The sequence below is a fragment of the Varanus komodoensis genome, unplaced genomic scaffold (genome assembly GCF_004798865.1).
Source record: "Varanus komodoensis strain SLA01 unplaced genomic scaffold, ASM479886v1 scaffold15, whole genome shotgun sequence".
In the NCBI taxonomy this organism is placed as follows: Eukaryota; Metazoa; Chordata; class Lepidosauria; order Squamata; family Varanidae; genus Varanus; species Varanus komodoensis.
In genome coordinates, this window is record NW_025335440.1 from 8,907,572 (window position 1) to 8,933,406 (window position 25,835).

The following is a 25,835-nucleotide window of genomic DNA, read 5'->3' on the forward strand; positions in this document are numbered from 1 at the left end:
TGTCTCGCCACTCACACGGGATGATGGATACGGAGCGCCCTCTTTGCACCTTCTCAGTAAGGTCTGTCCCAACCTTGAAAATCTTAAGTTTGTACCAAGGTTGGAGCACCTTTTATGTTCATGTTTCATGTCAATCTGGTCTTGAGGAGGGCCTTCCCACACACCCTGTCTGCAGAATTGGGGCCCCCACCACTGCGTGGGGAAAACTGGGTTTGCACTCCCTGAATTTTGCTCTGTCGGTGGGACGGGAACTGCTCTGCTTTGACCAAGACCCCGGAAATTTGCAGGGAGCCTCCGGAGGGGAGGTACCGCTGCAGTCCCCCCGTTCCAACCCCAACAGCTATGTGCTACAGGACCAAGTTGCAGGTACAGGAAGCAAAGAGGATGCCGTGGCAGATGCGCCTCCAGTCCAACTGGAGCAAAAGCTGGCAGGAATCCTTGCCTGGCTCGCATTCTCCCTGCTCTGCCTCACTTATTTCTGCAGTTAAATGCACCATTCCAGGTTCCGCCTATTTGGAGCAGCTTCTTGTTCTTACGCCTTTAGCGCTCACCTGATTTTCCTCTGTGGAGGAAGCCAAGGCAGCTTACATAGCGCCAAGGACAACAACAACCCTGTGAGGTAGGACAGGCAGCGGCTTCTTTCAGGCAAGTTGGGAGTGCATGTTGGTAACTTGGGTGTATGGCAAAACGGGTTGACACTCATCGCTCCCTTGGTCACAGGCCCATTTAACCCACGTTTCCAGCCTCCCAGTTTCATCCTGTACCCCAAGATGAGCCCCATATGAAAAATAAAGAAGATGGGAAAAAGTTTCAAGAGCTTTCCATTTTAATCATGACAATTAAAAATAGGTTATTCAGATTGTGCTATCAGTTTCCTTCTAACTATGGCTTTGTTTAGAGTTTTTAAAATGTTTTAAAGCATAGTGTGAAATACTGTTTTTTTCACAGAATTGTCTTTTATCATTTCTTTTTGTTTTCCACCCGATCACAGCCATTACATGAACAGAGAAGCAGTTGGAAAGGCCTGGCCCACAAAGACTTGGGGTGCTTCCAGGCAGAAGCCTTAGAAATTCACCCCTAATGTCTCATGTCATGTGCTCCCGTGCGCCTCTTTCCTTCCTTCCTTCTCTCTTTTTCTTTTTGCGGATCAGTGGGAAAAGAAGGATTGATGTGGAAGACTGTGTCATCCAGGCACTGGGCTGGACCAGGCAACAGGGTGATTGCAAGAGCACTGCATGAAAATCCGGTCGCACGAGTCCAGGCTTGCGCATTGACGACACCAACGGAAGCAGGTCCTTTGCTCTGCGCCTTCCTGGGGCAGCCCTGAGAAAGCCACCCAGAGTCAGGCCAGCCTGCTGAACGGAGTGGAGGGCTGGGGGCCACCCGTGGGTGGAGCCCTTCCTCTCGCTGGAGGCTGACCCTGCATCCTGCCCCTTGTGCGGGAGAACCTAAGCAGGGCTCCGAGGAGGAATATGCCCACGCTGCTGCTCCGCACTGCAGACCCCCGGGGAGAAGGGTCTGGGGCAGGAAAGAGAAGGGGGTTTGCAGCCACCCTTCCCTGGGGTCCCTTCATCACAGAAACATGAGGATCCGTGTAAGGGAAGAAGGCACCGCGGCCTCTGAGTAATCCCCTCCCCACTGAATCAACCTGCAGGTTCTTTCGTGATTACTCATGGCCTTTTTATAAACAGATTAAAAGCAAAGAAAAGCCCAACCCAGCGGCAATGCCTGCTTGGGTTGGGGAATCAAGGCACGCCGGTTTCTGTGTCCACAGGGTGAGTCCCCACCAGGCATGGCCAGAGGCGTGTTTGGTGGTGCAAGTCCCGGGGGGATCGAGGAGGCTGTTTCCCAGGAAGCGTGCTGGAGCTGGGCCATTTTGCAAGGCGGCTGGCCGAGACCCCACACCTCCCTCAGCCACAGCAGCGTCTTGCATGCATGAAAACACAGTCGCTGAATCCCAGGGCGGCGGGTGAGGCTGGGCAGCGCTCTGCGAGCCGAAAGGCTCTCGAGGCGAGCGGTGGGCAACGGCATTCGGGGCTGTGAGCGCCCACCCAGCCCTTGCGAGCCATCGCCCTGATGTCGTTGGACCTCCCCAGCGCGGCCGCCAGCAGCCGGCTTCCCCCTGCCAGCCCCTTCGACCTCTGGGCAGCAGCTGTGTGCTGGAGGAGCCGGTGTGCCCTCCGTCCCTCCGTGATCGAGGTCTGGAGCTCACGGGGGGATTCCGGCTCCCCTCCCCTCTTCACAAAGACCCCAACAGATGCCAGGCCAGAGGGTGGGGCTTGCTGAAGGGGCGGAGCCAGTGGGCCAGTTGGGCAACCTCCGCAGGCTGGATCATGCCCACTAGCCAGGTCTGGCCTCTCACACTCACTCGCCTTGCCTTCAGGGTGGAAGTTCGAACCGTCCCAGAATTAAGCCACCGACTTGCCTCTTTGCAATCCGCATGTCAAGAGGGGAGCGGACGCCCCTTCGCTTGCCAGATGACTCTCCTTCCAGAACCTTCAGCCTGTGGCCAAGATGCAAAGCAGGCCTTCAGCTACCATGTCTGTGGGTTTGCTTTTACGGTAGGATTTGCTCAATAGTGTTTTCACAATTTGCTACAGAAAATTATGTGCAGCAAGGGATCCAGCACCTTTAAATTCTGCAGAGTTAAGCACATACTTAAATCTTTCTTGCTGCCCATCTACAGAACGCTTAGCAATTGTTCAGCTTTGGTTGCATCGAGAGCAAAGATTTTGTAGTGTATCTCACGTCATGTAAAAGAGGCAGTATGGTAAGAACTCTTCATAGAAGATTTTAAACAGCCTAATGAGGCTTTGATTCAAAGTTTCTAGATGTGTGGTTTTTGTAGTTTCTAGTCCTCATCATTTCAAGGAAAGTCTGAGTTACAAGTGCATCATGATCCAAAAGAGCAGATATGGGAACATGACAGAGAAGAACCAAGAATGCTGTTACTTCTATTATCACGCTTGTGATTTAGGGCTAATTTTTTTAACCAATTGCATTGTCCAATGATGAGTTAACTTTCCGCTGACATCAACAGCCTTACAAGCCTGAATCTTTTTTCCTCAAATGTGCACTCGTTTTCAAGTTCATAAGAAAACAAAAATTATGACTGTCCAATGAAGCTTCTCAGAACCACTACTGAGAAGAACTTCCACTCATTGTGAAAAGAAGAAGGGTTCCTCCATAAAAAGGCAGACCACCCTACCCTTGACTGGATGGAATAAAATTAAGCAAATGTGCTTCATTTGCATGATTTATGCAGCTTGCAAGTGCCAGCTTTCATGGGGCAAAAGTTTGAGTGATCACATTGCCGTGCCGAGTAGCCACAGTCCAAGTTAAAAGGATGTGACATTTCAGCAGAAATTGCCTGCACACTTTTAAGCTTATCTAAGCAACCATGAGGGCTAGCAACTTGGCTTTTTTAAAAAAAAAAATTCAGATGAGGAGGTCTTGGTACCTTGATCAGCAGAACAAGTTGAAGAAAGTGCTACAGTTCCAATAAATTCTCCAGAAGTTCTAGAGGAGGGAATGCCAGGGTGTCTTCCTCGTAAGTTAATATAACCACCTCCTAGGTCTGTCCCTCTCTTATCTTGAATGCTTCTCAGCATGCCTGCCAGATTATGGCTCTTTTCTTGCCTCTCCAAAACAGCTGCTAGATTTATGGGACAGGTGATATTTCAAGCTGCAGTGTTAACCATCGGCAAGCTGACTGCAGACAGTTGAGTTACACGGTGCCACTCAAGCAGTGGGGGGTTGACTGCTTCATGCACGTGAGCTCCCCAGAGAGCCGTTTGGGATTCCACACTGGCAGAAAATCAGGTCAGAATCGTGAAACTGCTTTCCCTGCAGCCGGGGAGCCGCAGCCACTTGGAACGGCAGACGGATCCCGAGAGCAGTCAGAACAGAGGGTGGTTTTGCTTCGGTTTGGGGGTTTAGTCCAGGATATTGATGTGCACAAACAGTGTGGCGGAAGGGTACTGGTCGCCATTCCTTGTCACGAGGTGGATGTGCCGATAGCCTTGAAATGGTTCGTTGAATCGAGAGAGAATGGAGGAATCGTTAGAATGCATTTGCCACAGTCCATTTCCGTGGCAGATTTTCAACGGGTGCTGCATGGCCACAGTCCAGCCAGCAATCCAGTCCTCTGGATGGCAGAGGTCTCCTCTGAACCATCCTCCTCAGAGAAAGAATCAGAGCACCTTTCCCCAACATGTTGTCCTCCAGAGGTTTTGCACATCAGCACCAACCAGCACAGCCAAGGGCCAGCATGCTGGGAGGTGTGGTGCAAAACCTCTGGAGGACCCAGAAAGATGCTCGAATTCTCCCCCTGAGCAAGTCAGGCACACGGCCCCCTTGCCTTTCAGCCTCCACCATTCTTGACTGCTGGCTGGACAACTCATGTCCAGAACATCTGGAGTGCAAAAGGTTGGGGGAAAGTGGGTGAGAGAGATGATGCGCAACTATGCTCGATCCCCTGATCCCCAAATGCTTTTGATCACTGGCATTGTTCAGCAGAAAGAGCTTCCACAAGGAAGAACCAGCGGGCACGGAGGGTCGCGGGAGGGATGTGATGAATTCTTATGCTTTTGTCAGTTCCTCACCACAAGCCAGCAACTGCCATTGCTGAGAAAAAGATCCGTGTTGGAGAGCCCTGGGGTGACTTGGACACTAAAAAACTGTGATCCAAACAGTTGGAGTGGACGGGGCCTTTGCGGTATGGGCCCCGCTTATAGAACGCTCTCCCCAGCAAGACCTGCTTGGGACCAATATTGTTAACTTTTTGGTGCTCATTAAGACCTGTCTCTTTTCCCAGGCACCTGAAGGCAGGTCTGACTTCTCAATAAAGACAGAAACACAGAAACATAAAAACACAGAAAATGAGTAAGTCAGAAGGGGCTCCCGGGCCATCTAGTCTGACCCCCGGCTCCAGTGGCTCCAGTCTTGACATGCCTACCATGTGCATGTTCAGTCTGTCCTTGAACACCCTCCCCGATGGGGCCTCAACCACCTAGACTCACCTTGCTTCAGACTTGTAAAAGGGGCTGTGAACTGCCCAATAAAATCATTCTTGGTCGACAAATCGAAATCTTCCACCATGAAGCGAACCAGCGCAAGTTTGGGGACATCTATTTCGAATTCAAAGGTTTCCTGCCACATTGGGTTAAACCCTGGGGAACGGAAAAGCAAAGGCCATATATGAGGGGTGGGGGAAACTCAAAATAACAAGCACAAAATACAAACCTAATTCCCAGTCCTAATTACATGTCTTTTCTGTAAGCTAGGACAACGCTTAACCATGGGAGCATGTACGAGTACCAATTAATGCTGCCAAAAAACTCCGAGCACCTCAGAGCTGGGTTTTTTTTGGGGGGGGGGGTTGGGGGGGGCTTGGGGGGGTCATGCCACTTATCTTAAACTAGCAAATTATATTAAATGGGGACCTTCTTGAAGTTTTATTTAATAAAAAGAATTGTCAATTTGTTTGCTATGAGCCTTTCTCAAATATAGCAAGGGCCATGCTTCCCCATGGGCAGTAGTCTGCAGTGGGTGAAGCTGAGTTCAGTCCAGTGTAGTAGAGGGAATTCTTGGGGGGCTTTCCAAGTACCCTCACTTATTTTGGAGGGGGTCCTGGGAGGTCTCTGGCCTTCCCCAACTGCCTCTGAACAGACTTAGTTTTGCTGGTTCATGGCTGGAAGCGACCACCATGCTGGAGTTGTGAATTTAGCAGGTTAAGAAGATGGGTGTTTTTCCAACAGTTCCCAGCAGTTCCTGGGAACGACCCGTCTGGAGAGGCCTACCAGGCCTGCTCTTGAGTTTTCTGTGGCACTTTCCCTCATGCATAACATGTTTTTAGAGAGTAAGCCTGTGGGCAGGCAGTGCCTTATTAATTCCACATAAGCCTTTTGGCTGGAGAGCAAGGTAGGAACGTAATTTTAAAAATCATTCATAATATATAAGATAATAAGAAATAACTTCAGAAGGTGTCACTGTCTCATCTCGAAGATACCCTCATCTTGCATTCATTGCTCAACAGAAATTCAAAAAAGGGACAAAGCTCATTTTTATTGTATAAGCATAGGTTGCATCATCTTGGAAACAGTGTGGCTTGGGGGCGTGGCTTTGCTGGGGGCGTGGCTTTGAGGTATAGCTCATTGACGAAGAGACCCCCTCCACTTGCCACGACATTATAAGGAAAGGCAGAAGGGACCAGCTCACGACCCTAAGAACGCTATTTGGGATCACTAGCTGTCCTCAGAGAGGTCTGCTTGCCAAGCACCAAAGGAAGTCCACAAACGCCGGAAGGACAGATTTCCGTGAGTCTTGTCCCAGCCCTACTTTGATCCCACCCCTACGAACTTCGCCTGGACTTCTCCATGCAGTTTCCATGATGCAACCCCAAGAGAGTGATGCGGTCAAGCAGAGTTCTAAAATTGGTAATTTCTCAGAGCGTGATTTCTTAATAACGGCACACTGTCCTCAGTGTCAATAAGGCCACGCCTGGAGAGCAAGGAGAGGCAGCTGTTGCGTAAAGCTGCAGTGGAAAACGATCACGAGAGAAGAGTTTTGCAAGAGCAAAGAAGTCTGCCGAGGCTGGAAGCTGGTGCTGTGTGGAAGCCTCCGTTGATCGAACGGTGGAACAGATCTTCTCCTAGCTTAGATTTTTTCCCATTTGAGGTTGTAAAGAACCGGGAGCCTCTCACAGAGGTTGCTGGACTACAGCTCCCACCATCCCTGACCATGGTTGTGATGGCTGGCACTGATGGGAGCTGGTTTCCGACAGCAACCCTAACCCCACAGCCAGGTTCAGAGAGCACAAGAACCCATGTTTCCGTGGGTGGCACAAGGACAACCCACACGCCGCCCAGGGCCCGTCCCTCAAGGCTTGGGAAACTTCACCAGGGGATCTTTCCTCTTACCATTGTTATCAATGACTCTGGTTTGCTTCTTCTCGTTGTCCCTCTGGACCCCCTGGATCTCCACCATCACCCTCGGGTCAACAATGGAGTTTTTGCTTTTGTTCACCTTGGGCAGCTGCTGGCCTGAGATGACCTGAGGAAACAGCAGCAGGGCAGCGTGGGAGAAAGCCATAAAGGGGAAGCAGGGCCAGACATTACTAGTTCAGGAAGCTTTTCCCCTAGAGGAAAGAGTGGCTTCTATTTGCCTTGAGTAGATATTTCATCTTCTGTGGAGTACAGACCCTGCGGCGCCTTAAATACAAACGAATTAATGACAAGAATCCCCCAGTTTCTTTGGCTCCGTTGGGCATATCTGGAATTTTGAGAATGTTGTGGGTGCTCTCAGAAAAGCAAAGCACACAACGCCAGTGTGGTACAGTAGTTAAGAGTGTGGGACTGTGACTTTAGTCCCCGCTCAGCCATGGAGCCCAATGGGTGACTTTGGGCCAGTCACAGACTCTCTGCCCAGCCTACCTCACAGGGTTGTTGTGGGGATTAGATTGAGAGCAGGAGGAGGATAATGGGATAAGTGGCTTGGAATTCTTTAAAAAAGAAAAAGGTGGGATATAAATCTAATGAATTAAATATTTTTTCTAGAAAGGAACTGGTAAAACTAGAAGAGTGATTTTCCCAAGAACTTAAACACAAGGCAGAGAGAGGGTCTGAGTTCCTGGACATCTGTACTGGGTGTACTGTACTGTACTGTACTGTACTCAGCATCTCTCTGGAAAGCTCCCAGACGGAGAAGGCTGGGCCAGAACTCAAAGATCAGGTTGTGCAAATACAATGTTAAATGTCCCAAATCTTTCTTTTGGGATCAGGCCTCCTTGGCGGCTCTTTGCTCCAATGCTTACCGTAACTTGGAGTTTCTTTGGGGTCCACCATGGCCCTTCTGTGATGGACTTGGGGTTGAACTTGGAATGCTCATCTCGCAGAAATTCTGGCTTTAGGACATACCCACAGAAGCCATTTTCTTGGAAAAGGCCCTGGTGGATGTCCATTTCTGCACCTTTGGACTGAAAATTCAAGGCAACTAGGAAGGAGAAAAATACCGTGTCAGGTGTGTTGTTGGTTTGGTCGCAACGCAAACAAAAGGTACGTGCTAATTAACAGTTTTAAACGCCTCAACAAGGCGCAAGCAGTGCAGTTTAACCCTCAAGCTTAACCCTTACAGCAAAAATATGGATTTACTTTTCTAATCACTCCTTCAACCCTCCCCTCCAACCTCAGTTACGCACAGGTCAACAATCCTTCACAAACAGTTGTGTTGACAATTGTGTTGACCTGCTACTCCCTCAGCCGCAGTTACCTATCTGACAACCCACATTCCACATGTCAACTGGGTTATAGTTGGATGAATCCGTCCTCCATCCGGCTGGGTAGACCCGACTCAGATGCCCAACGTTGTGGTGGATGAAGCTGTTCCCTGCGATTGGCAGAAAGAAACAGTTTTTCACCTTCCCACCCAGTAAAATCAATTAAGTTCTAGAGGTTTAATAAAAGGGAGAACTTCACATGTATGAATTAGGCGCAGATCTGACTTGGTCATATGAGGTGTGGCCCGAAAGTTATGAGAATGAAGTCCCTGCGCTCGAGAAGGACTCTGTGAAGGGAGAAGCTGAGCTCTGGGTTGGTGCTGAAATGAGTGTTTTCACATTGTCCGAACCCAGTTACACTAACAAGTAGACACTGCGTGTTTGCTGCAAATAACCCATGAAGAGAACCGATGGTTTGTCATAGGGCTGTGAATAGTGTTGCAACAAAGCTCCGTGGAATATATCCCTCCAGTGCTCATGGTCTTTTTCTCATGCTCAGCTGAGTCAAGACAACGTTCATGGATGTTCTCAGAACAAAGGTTGGGCAACCAGCAAGCTTCTTCTGCATCGTATTATGTGGGAAAGGGATACCATGTGAACAGTTTTTGCAAGGACTCAACTCCTGGCAAGAGTGTGTGAACCTGGAACCTGGTCTCCTGGCTGAGACAAAGTGAACTAGAGTTTGGGGAGCTGAGCCCAGGGAATCCAATGAATTCCCACCCACAAAATGAATCCCTAACACATCCCTGGTTGTGAGCTATGGGTTATTCACCAAGTTTGGTTATCTCAGCTGGGTCCAAACAACACACTAACTCATGTTTCAGTAACAACCTGTAGTTCACCAACAACCCATGCTCAAGCCCTACTTTGAGTGTGTATTATTGTGCAATCTGAACTCTGCCAATGGGTCTACTCTAAGTGTAACTTTATTTGGATTCAACCAGACAAGTTAGGCTATCATTTAAGGCAAACCTTCCCAATAAGGTGTGCAAAATTAAAAAAACACACGAAGAACAATAAAACCATGGAAAAACAATAATGAAAACCAGCTAGTGCCATTTCTAGGTCCAAGTGTAGAGGTAAACCAGTTCAGGGCCTGCTTCAAGGCTTTGTAAGGATGGTTCCTGGTCGGGGGTTACTCTTGAGAAAGCCTAATTGCTCTTATGGACAAGCCCACAATGAATACACAGTACTTGCTGTCACATACTTGGATGATGGGTACTAGAAACCTTGTTTTTCAAAAAGCTCATCTCATGGAGGTGTTCAAGCTAAAGATAGGTGTTCGAGAAAAAGGTTAATCTTTCCATGCCCCACCTGTAAGTTTCTCAGAAGTTAATGGCTGGGTGCTGTTGAAACAGGGATGTTTATGAGACGGCCTTTGGCTATATATTCATGCTTTAGATAAAGCACTATGTTCATGCTTTAGATAAATTCATGGATTCCCTTTTGCAACACCAGAATGAGGATTGCCATGGGAAGAGACCACATACCAGATTCCTGGGCCAGCTTCAGAGCTTTGCCTTCGCTGAAGGAGGACATCTCATCGAACGCCTGGGGAGTCGTGTCACTGAAACCCTGGAAGTGGACGCTTTTGCAATAGACCACCGTGTCTGACAACTCCTTGGCCAGCTTCAGCTTGTCACTCTTTAAGAAGAACGAAGCAAGAGTGGGAGATCTGAGTTATCAATGGTCAACTTCGTTGGCTTCCACAGGCAGAAAAGGAGATTTGCTACACTGAGGTTTTCGAGGGTTTCCACTACTGATAAGCATCAAGCACGGCCTTCGTTGCCTGTCCATCTACTTTGATCAACTGATTCCAAGGGGGAGGGTCTTCTCAGTGGAGACCCCACACCTCTGGAATCAACTTCCATCAGGAGTTTATTATTCTGTAGCTATTTATTTATATCCCACCTTTTTTCCTTGCCAGGAATGCAAAGCAACTTAGATAATTCTCCTCCTGCTGCTCTCAGTCTTAACCTCACAATAGTAAGACGGTGAGTTAGGCTGGGTTTAGAGTGTGTGACTGGCCCAAATTCACCGATGGAGCTCCATGGCTGAGAGCAGACTAGAACTTGGACTGGTTGATAAAACCTCTTCTTTGCAGGTCTTTAGGAAGGCTCTGGAGAGCCCACCTAGTTTTGCTTTGCTGTTGGAGCCATCAATCTTTTCTGGAAGGTTTAGTCACTTATTAACTGGTAATCTCAGTTTTTATGGCTGTTATCAGAACATGTTTTAATGGCTTTTTTAATTGCATCCACTTAGTGTGGTTGCTATCTTGTGTGAGGGTTCCACCCTTACATGTGACTATAAATAATTCTAAATAGATGCACGTGACCTGCCCTCCAAGACAGGACCAAAACTGCACTATGAAGGAGGTGCTAAACTTGGTCACCAGTGAATTCCATGAGACAAACTGAAATGCGACCTAGGTGGCTACCCTGGGCCCTGGAACCCCCTTCCAAAAGAACCCCATCTCATCTCCTCAGTGATGTCCCTCTGGAAGCTGGTGAAAACCTTATTTTTCAAGCAAGGCATTTAATTTTCCACTTGCCATTTCAATCTGCAGTGCATGACTGTTCTGTAATTCATACCAAAAGGGGTCCTTGAATGCAGAAACCCCCTCTATGGGAACAGCTATGTTGTGACTCAGAAAAAGGGATAGACACTTGGAGAGTTAAATTTCTCCACCAGGAGCCATTTTATGAATGTGGCTCAGAGAATGTGGAGTAGCATTTTGAATTCAGATTAACTGCGGTACAGGACACCCAAGCTTGAACACAAGTCCGTGACTCGGGTGATCGGGTTGCAAGCCTCACCATCCTTTTCTTCTCCACCTCACTCTTCACAGTTTCATCTTCCATTTCAGCAGCTTCATCCTCATCAGAGACTTCTTCTGTTTCTGGGCTAAGTTTCTTCCCTTTCACAAGAATCTTCCCCTTTAATTGCTAGAGAACCACAAAGAAAGGAAGTTTGCAAATTTGCAAATCAACTAGTCCAAAGTGCAATGATGAAGAAGAGATGAATATGGGCATGATGATGAATCTGTGCCAGGGCATTCATCTCCCAGGGGCACTGATGACCTCACAGCTATTAGCCAATGGGCATTCTCATACCTATTACTCCACAGTACTGGAGAAACAGTTGCCTTTGACAAAGGAAGAAGCAGGTTGCTAATGCACTGATGTCATTCAAAACATTTTTTTTAAAGAATGAAGGTGTTCCAGTGTGATTTCAGGCTAACCTGTGGAAGATCCAACAATTGCTCAGATGCTGATTATTCTAGTCATGAAAAATACCCCGTTGGTTAACACCTGTGGCATTGATGACACCATATTCTCATCAACTCCAAAAAGCTGGTCCTTTTTGTTTTAGTGGTAAGGTGAACTATGAAAGACGTGCTCGTCTTTCTTGGAAACAGTACTGGACATCCTGCTGAAGAGGATCAGTGAGAATTACTTCCCTGCTGATCCATTTTACAGATGCCACCAATAACTACACAGCTGGGTACAGGTTACAGGTGAAGGACTTGCTGTGGTCACTCAAAACACACCTGTCATTATGCTGGGCAGGATCCAATGGGTCACTTCGGATCTCTTCTGCCCTGTGATTTAGCACTTCTGGGGGTAACCCAAAATGAGCAAAACTCTTGTTTCTGGATAAAAGATCTCTGTTAACCTGCCTTCTTCCAGAAACAGGGACTAAATTTCCCTTGCACAAGCAATGGGTTCCACTTGTGCAATGGAATCGGTGGGATTCATTTACTTATTTTTATTTAATTAATTTCTATACCACCCATTGGTCAAGACAACTCTCTTGATGTGATTTACCCATATGAAACTAACGTTTTCAAAGAGAAGACATGGCGGATGGAGTGAATTTGAGACTGGAATGCATGACATAACAAAATCGAGGGACACGGTAAGTGTTTTATTACATGGGCTCCTTAGGACCACATCCCTAGAATATACGCTGTTGCATATTTACTCGCTATCTGGATTTTATCTGTATTATTTGTATTGTGTCTATTTATTTTATGTAAGCCGTCCCGAGGCTATGCGATGGGACGGCATACAAAAATTCTAAATAAATAAATGAATAATTTCCTATCTCTTTTCCCTTCATAGTTTTTCCTGGAGTCTGCATTTTCCTGCTCAACTGCCATTGCATCATTCTGCTCTATCATTGTATGAAATAATTAGCTAACCTCCTAATGATGAATTACTGGTAATGATCTAGCTATTAATATTGATAATGGTTAATTATTAATAATGATCTACGGGTAGCAGTTATTAATCTTTAACTAAAGAGTATGATCATGGCGGTTGACTTCGCTGCAGGGAATCAATAGCGGAGGCAGGGCGTTTTAGATCTGGGACTGAGTGGTGGCCTCTTTAGAAACTTTGCTCTAACACGAGGAAGATTAGCCCTGCTGCCGCCTCTGGGAGACCTCCTGAATATTTGCACCAAAGTCCTGCCAGATGGCAGCAAAGTGCAGAGCAGTTTGATTAAACAATGGAGAATTTCCAGCACGGTGGGGATGGAAGTCCATCGCCTCACGTCTGTTTGAAAGTTTCGTGGCCACTTGCCCATCAATCCATGCCAACAGCCTCCTAGGAATCAGTTTTGGCATCGCTACAATACAGAACCGTAGGGTGCCAAGTACAAAGATACCCACAACAAGGTAAGATCCCTAGAATGTCATTCGATTCACCTCTGGAGATGGGAAGCAGTTCGTCTTCGACTCAATTGGTGCCACCAAGAGCATGTCTTCGAAGATGGTATGCAAGTGGTAAGCCATTGTTTTCTGCTGCTCGAGGCTACAGTGGTTCTCCAAGGATATGATGACAGGATAAGGGGAGGTCTGCAACAGAGAGAACAACATTTGTGTGTCTGTGTGATATCTCCCTCTGTGTGAGCTGCCCAGTCCTCGAGGTCTTCAGAGAAAGCTCTGCTCCAGGTTACTTCTTTCCAGGAAACAAATCAAGTGGCATGCAAAACAGAGCTTTCTCAGTAATGGCAGGATCGTGGTAGGAAAGGCCACTAGAAAGCTCACCAGCTATCAAAACCAGAACGTAGGAAGAGAAGCCACAGCAGCATGTTTTTATATATATGAAGGGAAAAACGTAGAACTTTTCACTTTGTAGAATTGTTGGCACAGGATTTTTTTCTCAGGCATGGAAGGCTTATGTTTTTGAAAGCAAGGCTACACAGCTCTAGCCAAGGCAAGATCGGAACAGTCACACGGTACGGACTGTGATGGACAGTACAATTTTATAAAGCTGCTGGGAATTCACAAAACTTTCCCCCACATGCACAAAGCTCCCTGTCAAAGAAAAGTATTCTAGCCTTACTTTAAATTCAACACACAACTTTCCCACGCTTCAGGGATGGATTTATTTCTTAATATAATATTGGATGGAAGGGACTGGGGGATATTTCTCCCTTCACCTGACATAAGATATGCTGGAATCCAACAAAAACTGCACCACCCTTTTGCACTGATCGTGTGTTCAGCAACTGAACATATCGAGTTTTTAACATGCTTCTATCATTTGTGAGTGCAAAAACAAGACGGGAAACTTAGGAGTAAGACCTGGTAAGATCGCAGGAGCCAGAATGCTCAGAAGCATGAGCCAAAAAGTCTACTCAAAAAGGAAAAACAGAACTGGCTGCTCGCTTGCGCGCGCTCTCTCTCTCTCTCTCTCTCACACACACACACACACACACACACACACCCCTTCTTATTTTAAGTAGGCCAATGCATAAAAATGAGGACATGTTCCTAGGTTTTGGGGAAGAGGGATTTTCTTACTTTGAAAGCATAGTTCTTGATGGCTTTGATGGCGTCACAGAAAAGGATCTTGGAGGTGAACGTGTAGCCGTGGTAAATAACCGGCTCTGAATTTGGCCCATCCCAGCAATCCAGCTCCACGCACCGGCAGCCTTTGGTCAGTGCTCTGCAAAGATAACACCACACCTGTTTTAAGGGTCTGCCTTTCTCCAGTGTGTGATGTACAGGACTGGCTACAGCACGAGGGGTTTAAAAAAAGCACAGGGAGAACAAAATATTTTTCAAGCTTTTGTTTTTTCTGGCAGGGCTTCCTCTGTCGTCAACACAGCCCTGATCAGCATCTGTTATGCTGGGAAGAAAAAACAGTTTAAAGACTAGCATATGTGCGAAGGCATAAGCTTCCATGGACTGGAGTCCTCTTCATCTTAAAAAAAGATGACCATTCAAGAGGGGGTCACATTGGTGAAGAAGCCACACCTGTCCTGGATGGGCAGCACCATATTTATTTTATTTATTTATTTATTAAAACATTTTTATGCCGCCCCATTCGCCGAAGCCTCGGGGCGGCTTACAACAAAAAAATAAAATAACATTTTAAAATACATACAATAAAATACAAATATATAATATAAAACATACACTATAAAACAAGCCGCCCTGGCCAAATAAAATTCAATAATATTAACATTTAAAATACTGCTTAAATAAAAAGGTCTTCGCCTGGCGCCGAAAAACAAATAACGACGGCGCCAGGCGGACCTCTCTGGGGAGCGCATTCCATAACTTAGGCGCCACCGCAGAGAAAGCCCTCCTCCGAGTAACCACCCTCCTAACTTCTTCCATGGAGGGCTCCCGGAGAAGGGCCTCTCCCGCCGATCTCAGGGGGCGGCTGGGCATATAAGGATGTAAGCGCTCCTTCAGGTAACCAGGACCCAAGCCGTTTAGGGCTTTATAGGTCATAACCAACACCTTGAATTGGGCCCGGACTTCAATGGGAAGCCAGTGAAGCTGACGGAGAACTGGAGTCATGTGAACATAACGTCCAGTCCCCGTCAGCAGCCTGGCAGCTCTATTTTGGACCAATTGAAGTATCCGGACCGTCTTCAAGGGTAGCCCCACGTAGAGCGCGTTACAGAAGTCCAAACGGGAAGTCACCAACGCATGTGTCACTGTCGCAAGGCAGTCATTCTCCAGATAGGGGCGCAGCTGATGAATTAGCCGAAGCTGGAGGAAAGCGCTCCTCGCCACTGCTGTTACCTGAGCTTCCAGTGAAAGCTCTGGGTCGAGGAGCACTCCCAAGCTGCGGACCTTGTCCCTAAGAGGGAGTGCAACCCCATTCAGGACAAGGTTCAATTCACCCTCTCCGAAGCCCGATCCGCCAACCAACAGGACCTCCGTCTTGTCTGCTCTTCAAACCCCTGAAGAGGGCCAAGCTTTCTTTTCTGCAGTCACAGGAAGGTTGCTTTCAGCTGGACATCTGGAGACTCTTCCTGATGAGAAGAGCACTTCGGTGATGGAGCCCTTGTGGTGCTCAGTCTGCACCCGTGTTTTTGAGGGCCCTTGGCCACAACACCGGGAGCGAGGCTTGTGGCCACTAAGTCCAGCTCCTCACCTCCTCACCTGCCTTCTGAGTGCCACCCCAGGCGTGCTTGGCAGGCAGAGAGCCAGTGGGCAAGCAGACACCAGCATCTTCTGCTCTTGCTTTTCCGAGCAGAGTGAGAGGGAGGTGAATACTCCAAGGTCGGGGCAGAGAGGAGGAGCAAGTCCAGGGGGTCATTGCTAGGGGGCCCCTGCTAGGGCAGGGGCCCTTGGGAGATGCCCAACCACACCTCCCACTGTCCCTGACGCTGACTGAAGGACAGTCACTGCTAGAACCATCTTTGATTTCACCACATCTCCTGGCCTTGATGGAACTTCAGAAGGGGCCTCTGATGTATATGAAAGCAGCCATGCATAGGCTTCGTTGGGCAACCTGATCAGCAGGGACCTTGAATGCACCGGGGAGACCCCCAGCAAGTGTGCGGGCACCCCCTGCAGGTGATCCACCCACTGCACAGCTGTGGGGCACAGCCTACAAGAATGTCAGAGGGGGGAAGGTCGCCTTCCCCAAATTCCTCCAGAACTGCAGGGGCAAAATCTGTGCGCAGCCCTAACTTCCAGAAAACATTTTAGGACAAGTGAAAACACAAACAAACATAGAAACAGAGTGAGTCAGAAGGGGTCTCCTGGGCCATCTAGTCTGACCCCCGGCTCCACTCATGACATGCCTACCAGGTGCATATCCAGCCTGCTCCTGAACACCCTCACCGATGGGGCTTCAACCACCTCCTATGGAAGACCATCCCATGCCCTAGGGGTCATAACTGTCAGGAAGCACTTCCTGGGATCCAACTTGAACCTTGGCTCCCTGAGCTTGGCTCCACTGGAACGCATCCTGCCCTCTTCCACAGGGGAGAAAAGGTCTCTACCCACCTCCGTGTGACATCCCCTCACATGCCTGTATGTCGCCAACAGATCCCCTCGGAGTCTCCTCTTCCCCAGGCTGAAAAGACCCAGCTCCCTCAGTCTCACCTCATACAGCTTTCCTGCAATCCTCGTGGCCCTACACTGCACTGATTCCAAACAATCAAAGCTAATTACCCCGTGCCCTTCTTTTTCTGGAATCCAGCAAGAATGGGGGGAAATAGGCGACACACCTTTCTTTCCCCTCGTCCGTTGGCAACCCGACTGTTAGCCCGCTCCGGGAGTGGAAAGATCACACTCTACCTGATATAGGCCTCAGTACTGCTAGGCCCCCGTAGCTGGTCTTCCATGAGGTAAGTGTTATGGGAAGACGAAATGTAGTAGTGACTGAGTGGCTGACCCATGTCCTGGTACACCTGGGTGTGCGCTTTATTGAAAATGTTCCCGTCAGCAGACAGCAAATACATCAGGAAGCCATCTTTGGTCATGCACTTCCCTTGTTTGACTGCAAAAGGGAAAAAGGAAGGAATGCAATTAATGCCATTTAAGTAATCCCCAAACAAAAGAAGCAGCGGCACAAAGAAGAAGGCAAGGCGATTCTCTCACGTGTGGGAGAATTCGTGGTCAACCAACCACGGTTTGCTAGCACCACTGGGTTCATTTGACACAGCAACCCATGATTCAAGGACCACACACGGTTCAGTGGCAATGAGAAATGTGCAGTGATGGAACATATGCTCCACTTGAGTCTCCGGGATTTCGCAGGCCTCTCGTCGAGTGGCAGAAGGTGATGGATTTTTTTTCTGATTCTGGAAATGTTTTGTGCTTTTTTTCCGGGTTTGAGGAAAATGTGTGCAAATTGAGCTATCTTGAAATTTGTGCAAACAGAGTTGTGTGTGTTTTGTCAACACTCCCGCCAGTGCTTTCACAAGCACAGATGAAGCAGTCTGATACTCATAGTCTTGTTTTGTCCATTTCCTTATACAAGACTGCATACAGGCAAATTTACAGCCAATGTGAAAATTTCTTCTCCATTTAGCCTCTAAATTGTGCAAATTAGTCTCTACGCAATTTTGCTTCATCAATTTCCTTGTATGTTCCATACTCTGCTTTGGTACTCCCCTTGACAGCTGAAACATTCAAGAGAATTGACAACCCAAGACGACACATTCTGAACAGTTGAAACGTCGCTCTTGAATACTTGCAAAAGACTGGAGGGTTTGTTAAATGACCTAATTTGTGCAAATATCAACAGGAAAAGAATGATCCAATTTATGAAAACTCCCACCATCCAAAATAAAATCTATGCTCTACTTACTGCATATCAGATCAACACCAGTAGAGTGATGTGGAATGAAATCCTTCAAGAGAAAACCAGAAAAATCCAGTTTTCATCCCCAAATGGAGGAGAGAACAGAGTAAGGAAGAGCATACGGCTGGCATTTTCCCTCCCTGGCACCCCTAAGATTACAAATGAGTCAAAGTCATCCCTGAACTACAGAAGGCTTTCTACACTTGTTTCAGAAGTCAGCTATAATTCAGATTTGTAGACCCTGTTGTTGTTGTTTTTACCTTTTAAGCGCGCCTGACTGCATTCTGCTGAAAGAGGGAGTAAAATATGGTCAATGGATCAATTCATTCCAGGCTTTTACACCTACCAGTTTCGTTAGGCTCGTATCTCTCAATCAGAGAGAGTGCCAGTTCAGGTCCGGCACCGTCCTCATGTTGAACTTCTCGGAGGAACCTCTCCAGATGGCCCAGTGACATGGTCTCTTCGCCACCGGAGTGTTTCACAAAGATCTGATCGATCTCATTCCTTTCAGTCAGGATCTTATAGAACTCCTCTATCTCGTCGTCTTCCAATGTGTCCGTTTGGGAGGTGTCACATTTCTGTGAATGCAGAGAGGAGAGGTAAACACCGTCTTTCTTTTTGGGTTGTGAGCTGAGCCAGGGCTGGGCAGTGCAAAACAAGAGGACTGCGGCAGATGGTCGGCTCTGCTGTATAAAGATGCGCACAGGACTGGTAGCCCTCACCAAGGAGCTGTTGATCTGTTTTCTACAGTAGGACTGAACCGAGTTGTGCTGAAAAATCAGGAGGGTTTGATTTTGAGGGCCTGAAAATGGGTAGTGCCATTTGGAGGGGCTTGAGTCCTGAGCTAAACCATTTCATGACAGTTCCAGGACACGAGCGGTAAAGGCAGCTCTTTTTCTTCCTTTTCCATACAAAGCAAAGCAAATCCCTTCTGCAGGATTGCAGGAACGGCCCAAGAACACCCACTTCTAGTGATGCTAGTAATGAGACATGGGGGCATCTGTGCACAGGGCAAGGAAGGAGTCTCTCGCACCCTGGAGAGACTTGCTGGTCAGGAGACGACGCTTGGACGGACGGACCAAGGCTCAGGCTCAGCAAAGGGCTGCTTCTCTCGTTCCTAAGGGTGGGATTTTGGGTCAACCCGCACCTCTTCCACCTTTGCCATTAGCAGCGGGGAACAGCAACCCCAGTCAGGGTCATGCGCAGTGGCTCCCCACCCTTGCTAACTCCAAATTTGTTTTTCTGCTGCTAATGGTGCTGAGCAAGCAGCGGTTGTGAGCTGGTCCCTTCCCACTTTTCCTTCTGTTTATCAAACTCAAGACAAACCCTTTGAAGTGTAATTCTTTTGTAGAAACTTAACAGCTTCCCCGACAGTATGGACTCCAAAGCTGAGAGAGAAGCTTCTGTCCATGTAAAGAGTTGGATCCAAACAGGAAGCTTCCCCTCAGTCCCTCCTTTTCGGAAAGGCTCCTGACTCACTCCTGCTGCTGAAGGAGAAGATGGTGGGGATCCCAGAGACCCTCTAATTGGGCCATTCGCGCCTCCTGTTGCCTCCTGGCCAGGTCAAGGACTGGGTCATGCATCTGCTCCCCCATCCCATCCTACCCCTTCCGGAGAAAGCAGCTTCCTCACTAGGTAACCTTGAATCTCTGAGCTCCTGTTCTCCTGCTTGGTCCTCTGCCTCCTCCTCAGACAGCATCTGAGCAGGCTCTGGGGAGGGAGAGACAGGACCATGCTCCACAGCAGCCGTCTTGACCAGGCTTGCTGCAAGGAAAGGAGGTATGGTGGAGAGGTACACGGAGGCTTGTGGGGTCCTTGGGGAGCCCTCCCTCCAGTAAGAGGGGCCCTGCCAAACTTAGTAAAGAACTGCAGAAGCAGAGCCAAGGACTGGACCAAGAATATTCTCCTTACCTCGAAGATCTGCCTGGCATAGCTGTCATCGATGTGGATGTTAATTTCTTTCAGGAAGTTCTTGAGCTCCTTAAAGCTCATCTTGTTATCTTTGTTCTTATCTGCCTTCCACAAACAGGCATGAATCCAGCTGTTGAATTGATTATTAAGGAGGCTACATTGGAAAGGGACCCCGTTCCTAAAATTATGGCCTTTCTAGAAAATTCTAGGAAGTAAGCATGAAACAGGTACTCTATTTCAAAGCAGATTTCTGATGAGTCCCTGGGTTTACTCCTCTCTCACATATGAACTCAGCTGCTCATCTGAAACTACCTACTTTGAGGTATATATACTATACATGCCCATCCTAAGTGTCTCCAAAATCATATTCTCACATTACATTCATAGGCTGCACCCGTTGGACCATTCTGACCCCTTCACCAAAGGACCGTCTATCACCAACTGCCATTGGTGGAGACCATTTATGGTGACTTACTTAAATATGGCTTTATTTCATTTTATCACTGCATTTTTATTTTACTGTAGGCCACCTTGGAATGCCCTCTATCCCAAAGGTGAATTGCAGACCATTTAAAGAAAGATTTAAATGATTGAAACAAAATAAACTTTCCAGGCTGACTGATATAAGCATTTTTGGGTTAGGTCAAGCAAGGTTTGTATGGACCACCACCATGGCCAAATCAACCTTGCAAATGCTCCTGAAATGCTGGCATCAAGAAGATTCAGGCATTCTGGTTCCACCCACATTTTGAAGGTTGATGACTATAAATCTGACCTATTTTGCAAGATAAATTCAACAGGTTAACACACAGGGTGGGAAAAGTCGAGTCATTTTAAGTTCACCATATTTTTTCATCTCCTTTACTTAAAAAACCCTAAAAATTAAACTTTGTGGGGTGGTCCACAAAGCTTTGTGAGGTTGCGAGTTCACCCAACTCCCTTTCAGCACAAGAAAATATTAACAGCCCAACCGAATTATATATAATCCAGGTAAAATACAATCCCAGGGGAAACTTTGCTTTATGCTCAGTGCAGCCAGAATGAGCGACCTCAGGCAAGCTCCAGCTATAAATACCACAGCTTTCAAGCTTTCTGAACCAGATTTAACCCCAAAGCCTCCCATTGGGCCAAAGAAAACTGAAATTGAAAAATTAACTCTTCAACAGAAATCACAACAAACATCATTTAAACTCAAGAACAAAAACTTGGCTCAGACTAGAAGTCAAGAGTGCAGGTGCACCATGCTCTCTCAAACAGACTCTGTCAGATTTCACCCCTTAACCGAGTCCCAAATAGAGCACATTTTATTTTGGGGGGCTTTCAGGAAGGGCCCCTCCATGTCCCATTTGGGCCACCAAAACAATCCTGACGATGCAGGGAAGGATTGGAGTTGCCACAGCTCAACCTGGAGATGACGCCTTTTTCTCTAGAGTCACCTTCCCTAACTAAGCATCCTCTAGAAGTTTGGGAACACAATTCCCATCCTGTACAATCACCATTGGCTGCACTGGATGGGGATTCTGGGGACAGCTGTTCAACACGTTTGGGGGCATCAGGCTTGGGCTGCCAAACTCGGATGGAAGACGAGGGGAGGTAATCTTGGCCTCTACCCCTCCTCCTACCCTTGACAGGATACCCATAATCTTCTGCCCTCCAAGGATTAGAAGCAGCCACACTGAATCAAGCTGCTGCTGGTGGTGGGTATTTTTTTAAGGAGTGTAACATGTAGCTTCTCCGTAAAGCAATACATGGAGGGACTTCCAGAGACTTAAAAGTTGTCTGTATTCAAATGGACTTTGGAAAGGGAGAGGATACGGTGAATTGAGTATAGGTTGAGGTTAGAAGAGTTTATGTGTAACATGTAGGATTGGATGCAGGGGTAGTTTTTCTTAGAGGAGACCCAATGGAACTGCAATCAATCATGGCTAAATAAGTCTACTGTAAGTATGTTCTATCTTCATCTAACCCACTGTTGCCTCCTCTAAATTTGAGACAAGGCCTATAAAGATTTTTTTTTAAAGTAGAGTCTGCAAATGGTTACCGAAAGCAAAATTCATGCAAATGTTATTTCCTCAAACAAAAATCTAGGGAATTATACATATATAACTATGTCTTTATGATAAAGCTTGGGTCCTGGTTACCTGAAGGAGTGCTTACATCCATATATGCCCGCCCACCCCCTGAGATCTGCGGGAGAGGCCCTTCTCCGGGAACCCTCCGTGAAAGAAATCAGGAGGGTGGGTTCTCGGAGGAGGGCCTTCTCTGCGGTGGCGCCCAATCTATGGAATGCGCTCCCCAGAGAGGTCTGCCTGGCGCCGTCGTTATTTGTTCTTCGGCGCCAGGCGAAGACCTTTTTATTTAAGCGTCATTTTAATTGTTAATATTATTGGATTTTATCTGGCCAGGGCGACTTATTTTATATTGTTATTTTTTGTATTTTAACTTAATGTTTGCATTTTACAAACATTTTAACTTAATGTTATAACTTAATGTTTGTATTTTAACTTAATGTTGTGAGCCACCCCGAGGCTTCGGCGAATGGGGCGGCATAGAAATGTTTTAATAAATAAATAAATAAAATAATTGCCTGGGGAAGGGAGTGGGGACGTTTATGCTCCAAAGACGACACTGCTCTTCAACTAATGCAAAATTTTAAGTGTGGATGTTCTACTTCAGCCTCCTTTTCTAAGGAATTCTGAGGATGAGCAGAATAGCAACGGTTCTCAGGCAGGGTTTGCGCGTCTCCAGTGCCTACCCCCAAAGGTTGTTGTTACAGAGGTTGCGAAGGGTGACCAAATCTCCAGTTGCCTACGAAGCGCTCTGGCTGACCTCGGACCAGTTATAGTCGTGTATTAATTTTAACCCACTTCCCAGGGGCGCTGTGAGGATGAAACAGGGCTGTGGGGGCTGAGAGAGCATTGACATGCTCATGAGCAATTTGGAGAAAAGGTGGAAGCAAACCCAGTTAAAACCAAACCCAGTTAACGGAAGGATACTGCTTTAATTTTTGCTTCTGGTTCATAGAATTGCTCCTGTCGATGATCTTCCGCAGGCCTGTAACCCAGTGGCTGGCATCCACTTCAGAGCTGGCAATAAGATCCAAGTTTTTCCTCTGGTCTTTGAAGATGATGGAAAAGCAGCGACACTCAGGTACATCCCTGGCATATTTTTCCATCCCTTCCGTCTTATGGCCTGGCCTCACGTCCTGGATATCCTCTATGGAGACTGTAAGAATAAACAGGAAACTAATTATCAGGGATACGCTGCAAGACAGTCTTATCAGTGGTTTGTAGCGGCTCTTGCTAAGTAATATTCCCATGCCCTCCTCCGCTTTTTCCTCAAAAAGTGTAAATCCATCTACAAACCGTTTTCTTTACTTTGATTTTAAGAAGAGGAGAATCAGGGGAATGAAGGGGCAACGCTTTTTGCAGAGTACCCAGTCTCCTCTGACCATGGAGGGATTGGATCTCTGGGAAAAAAAACCTTTCAATACAGAAGTGAAAATAATAGCAGCAGCAAGAACACACACATTGACTGGGTTCGGACAACACAAAAAGTGACACTCCAGGATTGAGTATGGGTTGTCCTCGAAAGTGGGTTATCATGTCTGAACCCAGCCATCACTTGTTAACCCCAAACAACCCATGAAGAGGACCCATGCGTGGCTTGTGGACTGTGCGTTGTTCACCTTGGCTCGTTATCTTAGCTGGGTACAGACAACGATCACCCACAGTTCAGCAAGAACAAACCATACTTAACTCTTGAGTGTAGGTTTTCACATTGTTGGACCTTAGCCTTGATAAACGCAAAGAAAACCAGAGAAAACCAAACTGTGACGGCCAGAGAGAGGCTATGCAGTCCTATCCCAAGAACCCTTGCTGGGTGCAGGAATCTTCAAGATACAACTCCCTTTCAAGATGGTTGTACAACCTCTGCTCAAAACCTCTGCCATTGTCCACTGTTGTAACACAAACAGCTCTTACAGGCAGGAAGTTTCTCCAAATGGTTGGCCAATCTCTTTGCCATTTTCCCCCATCGACTGCAGAGCTGCTTCCCAGCAAAACAGAGAGCAGCTTTGGTCCATCTTTTGTGTAACCACCTTTCCAAACTTTCAAGATAAATTAATGTCTCCCCTTATCTTTTCTCCCCCAGCTCTTTTAACTGTTCTGCATAGGATTTAAGTTTGTCTCACCAGCCGGGTCTCTCTCCTCTGTAACTTACATCCAAGAAGGAATGCATGGAATTGCAGTGCTTAATTAAGCACAGCAAGACTGATTAATTAGGTCATACCAATAAGGTGGCACTTGAAACAAAAGCCATGGTGACCAGCCCACCCAACTCACAAGGCTGAAAGCAGCTACATTGCGTATCAGTGGTTTAATCCAGACTGAGTCATATTTCAAGCAGACCCACTGGAAACAATGAGTTTGAAGGTAGGCACCAATAACTTAAGTCCCATTGATTTCAATGGTTTTATTCTAATCAAATAAACAAGCCACAATTCCAGATGAAATGCACCAGAGTCAACAAGAGGTCTAGGTTATGATCCTGGTCTTGAATTTGCTTCCAAAAAAGGAAATCGCTGGCCTTCTAATTTGGATTTCTTTCAACCTTAATGGTGTGGATATGAGTCAAGTTTGTAAAACCACCATTTTCACATGTATTAAATCACTTCTGAGACATTTGACTTTGCTGCTTTAAAATTCATCCACAAGGATGAACTTTTAAGTTGCTGTTGATTGTCCTCTAAAGCAGTCTGGCAGCTGAGCCTCAAAAACGGAATGCAAGAAAAATATTCAAGATATTTCAAGACCAAATTTGAATCCTGAAATGAACTAGCTTCAAATGTGTGTGTGTGGGGGGGGGGGTTCATTTTAGTTCTTAATAAAATGTGCAATGCCCATCTCAACATTATTTCAGGTCCACTGTGTACCGGGCTAATCGAGGCAAATAAAATCTTAGAGGACACAAACGTGAGTCAGGCAGGGGAAGTCCCTGGTCTGCAGGCAAACGAATTAAACAAGGATTTTCTGTGCGCAATAGTTCAGCAAGGCAGGCATAGTGTGTTTGGTTTACTGGCATGCACAGTTAGGAGATTCCACCACATTTGCCCATAAAAACAGAAACATGGCGAAAGGAGCTGGACGGGTCCACTTCCAAAACAACTTTGGAGAAGTCTGCAGCTGACTTCAGTCTTTCTGAGGGGGGTCTGCTGGCCCACTCAAAGGAAGCTGCTCGGCCATCAGTTTTAAAAGCAGAGGTGTATTTCTACAAGAAAGCAGAGAACACTCTCCTGCAGTGCCAGGTTTTGAAAGCGCCCATTTTCTTCCCCGTCCAATGTCCACACCCCTAAACAGGAACATGATAGCGTGGATGATCTTGGCCTTGGTCTCCAGGAAAACATCCTTACCCTTTCTGATCTTTTCTAGATCTTCACTGCTGTCCTTTCCAGTCACAGTCATAGAAGAATCTCTTGGATGAGCTATGTAAAATCTTTCACACTATCCATGTCCTTGCTGTTAGGGTCTAGAATCCTTCTGTATTCATGATTTTTGTTCTCTTCCTATTACCTGCAGTCCTGCATTTGCCCTTCCTTCTTTCACGTTCATCAGGAGTCTTTTCAATTCGGTTTTGATCTAGCAAGTCATTAGCAACAGAGCTAGTTTGTATTTGTCTGTTGCTGTTCCCCAGTTACTCATGGAGTGCCTTCTGACCGGGGGGTGGGGGGTGTCTCATTTTCTAGCACTATCCCTTTTCTTCATTTTGGATCATTTCATCATGGGATTTTCAAGGTATGAAGATTCAGAAGTAGTTTGCCATCCCCTTCTTCTGCCAGCGTTAGCTTCAGCATCACTGCCGTTGTCTGTGAAAGATCTTCCAAGAATTGCCTTTAAGTACCGCTGCTGCCCAGTCACTGCCCCCCAGGAGCTCCTCTGCCCCCTTCACCATCAGAGACATCCCTTCTCTTCTCACGATGTGGCCGTTACTCCTGGAGATGGTGGGAGCCTCTTAGTCTGGTGTCTCTGCTTTGACCCTTCCACCTTGGGCGACCCCAGTACCACTGTGAGCCTTGCTGGAAGAAA

General features: G+C 47.1%; 1 protein-coding gene across 1 annotated transcript in view; it reads right to left on the reverse strand.

Annotated features, from left to right (window-relative positions):
* Positions 1-804: 804 nt before the first annotated feature.
* Positions 805-25,835, reverse strand: part of PLCD1 (phospholipase C delta 1) — a 42,319-nt gene continuing 17,288 nt past the window's right edge. Inside the window, exons 3-15 of the mRNA XM_044425335.1 lie at positions 22,749-22,977; positions 19,753-19,882; positions 18,188-18,419; positions 16,833-17,034; positions 14,088-14,232; positions 12,987-13,136; positions 11,092-11,220; positions 9,766-9,919; positions 8,269-8,385; positions 7,814-7,992; positions 6,921-7,053; positions 5,022-5,171; positions 805-4,021 (exon numbers count right to left, since the gene is read on the reverse strand). Coding sequence (XP_044281270.1) covers positions 3,936-4,021; positions 5,022-5,171; positions 6,921-7,053; positions 7,814-7,992; positions 8,269-8,385; positions 9,766-9,919; positions 11,092-11,220; positions 12,987-13,136; positions 14,088-14,232; positions 16,833-17,034; positions 18,188-18,419; positions 19,753-19,882; positions 22,749-22,977 — 2,036 coding nt within the window. The 3' untranslated portion in view covers positions 805-3,935. The remainder of the gene's footprint in view (positions 4,022-5,021; positions 5,172-6,920; positions 7,054-7,813; positions 7,993-8,268; positions 8,386-9,765; positions 9,920-11,091; positions 11,221-12,986; positions 13,137-14,087; positions 14,233-16,832; positions 17,035-18,187; positions 18,420-19,752; positions 19,883-22,748; positions 22,978-25,835) is intronic.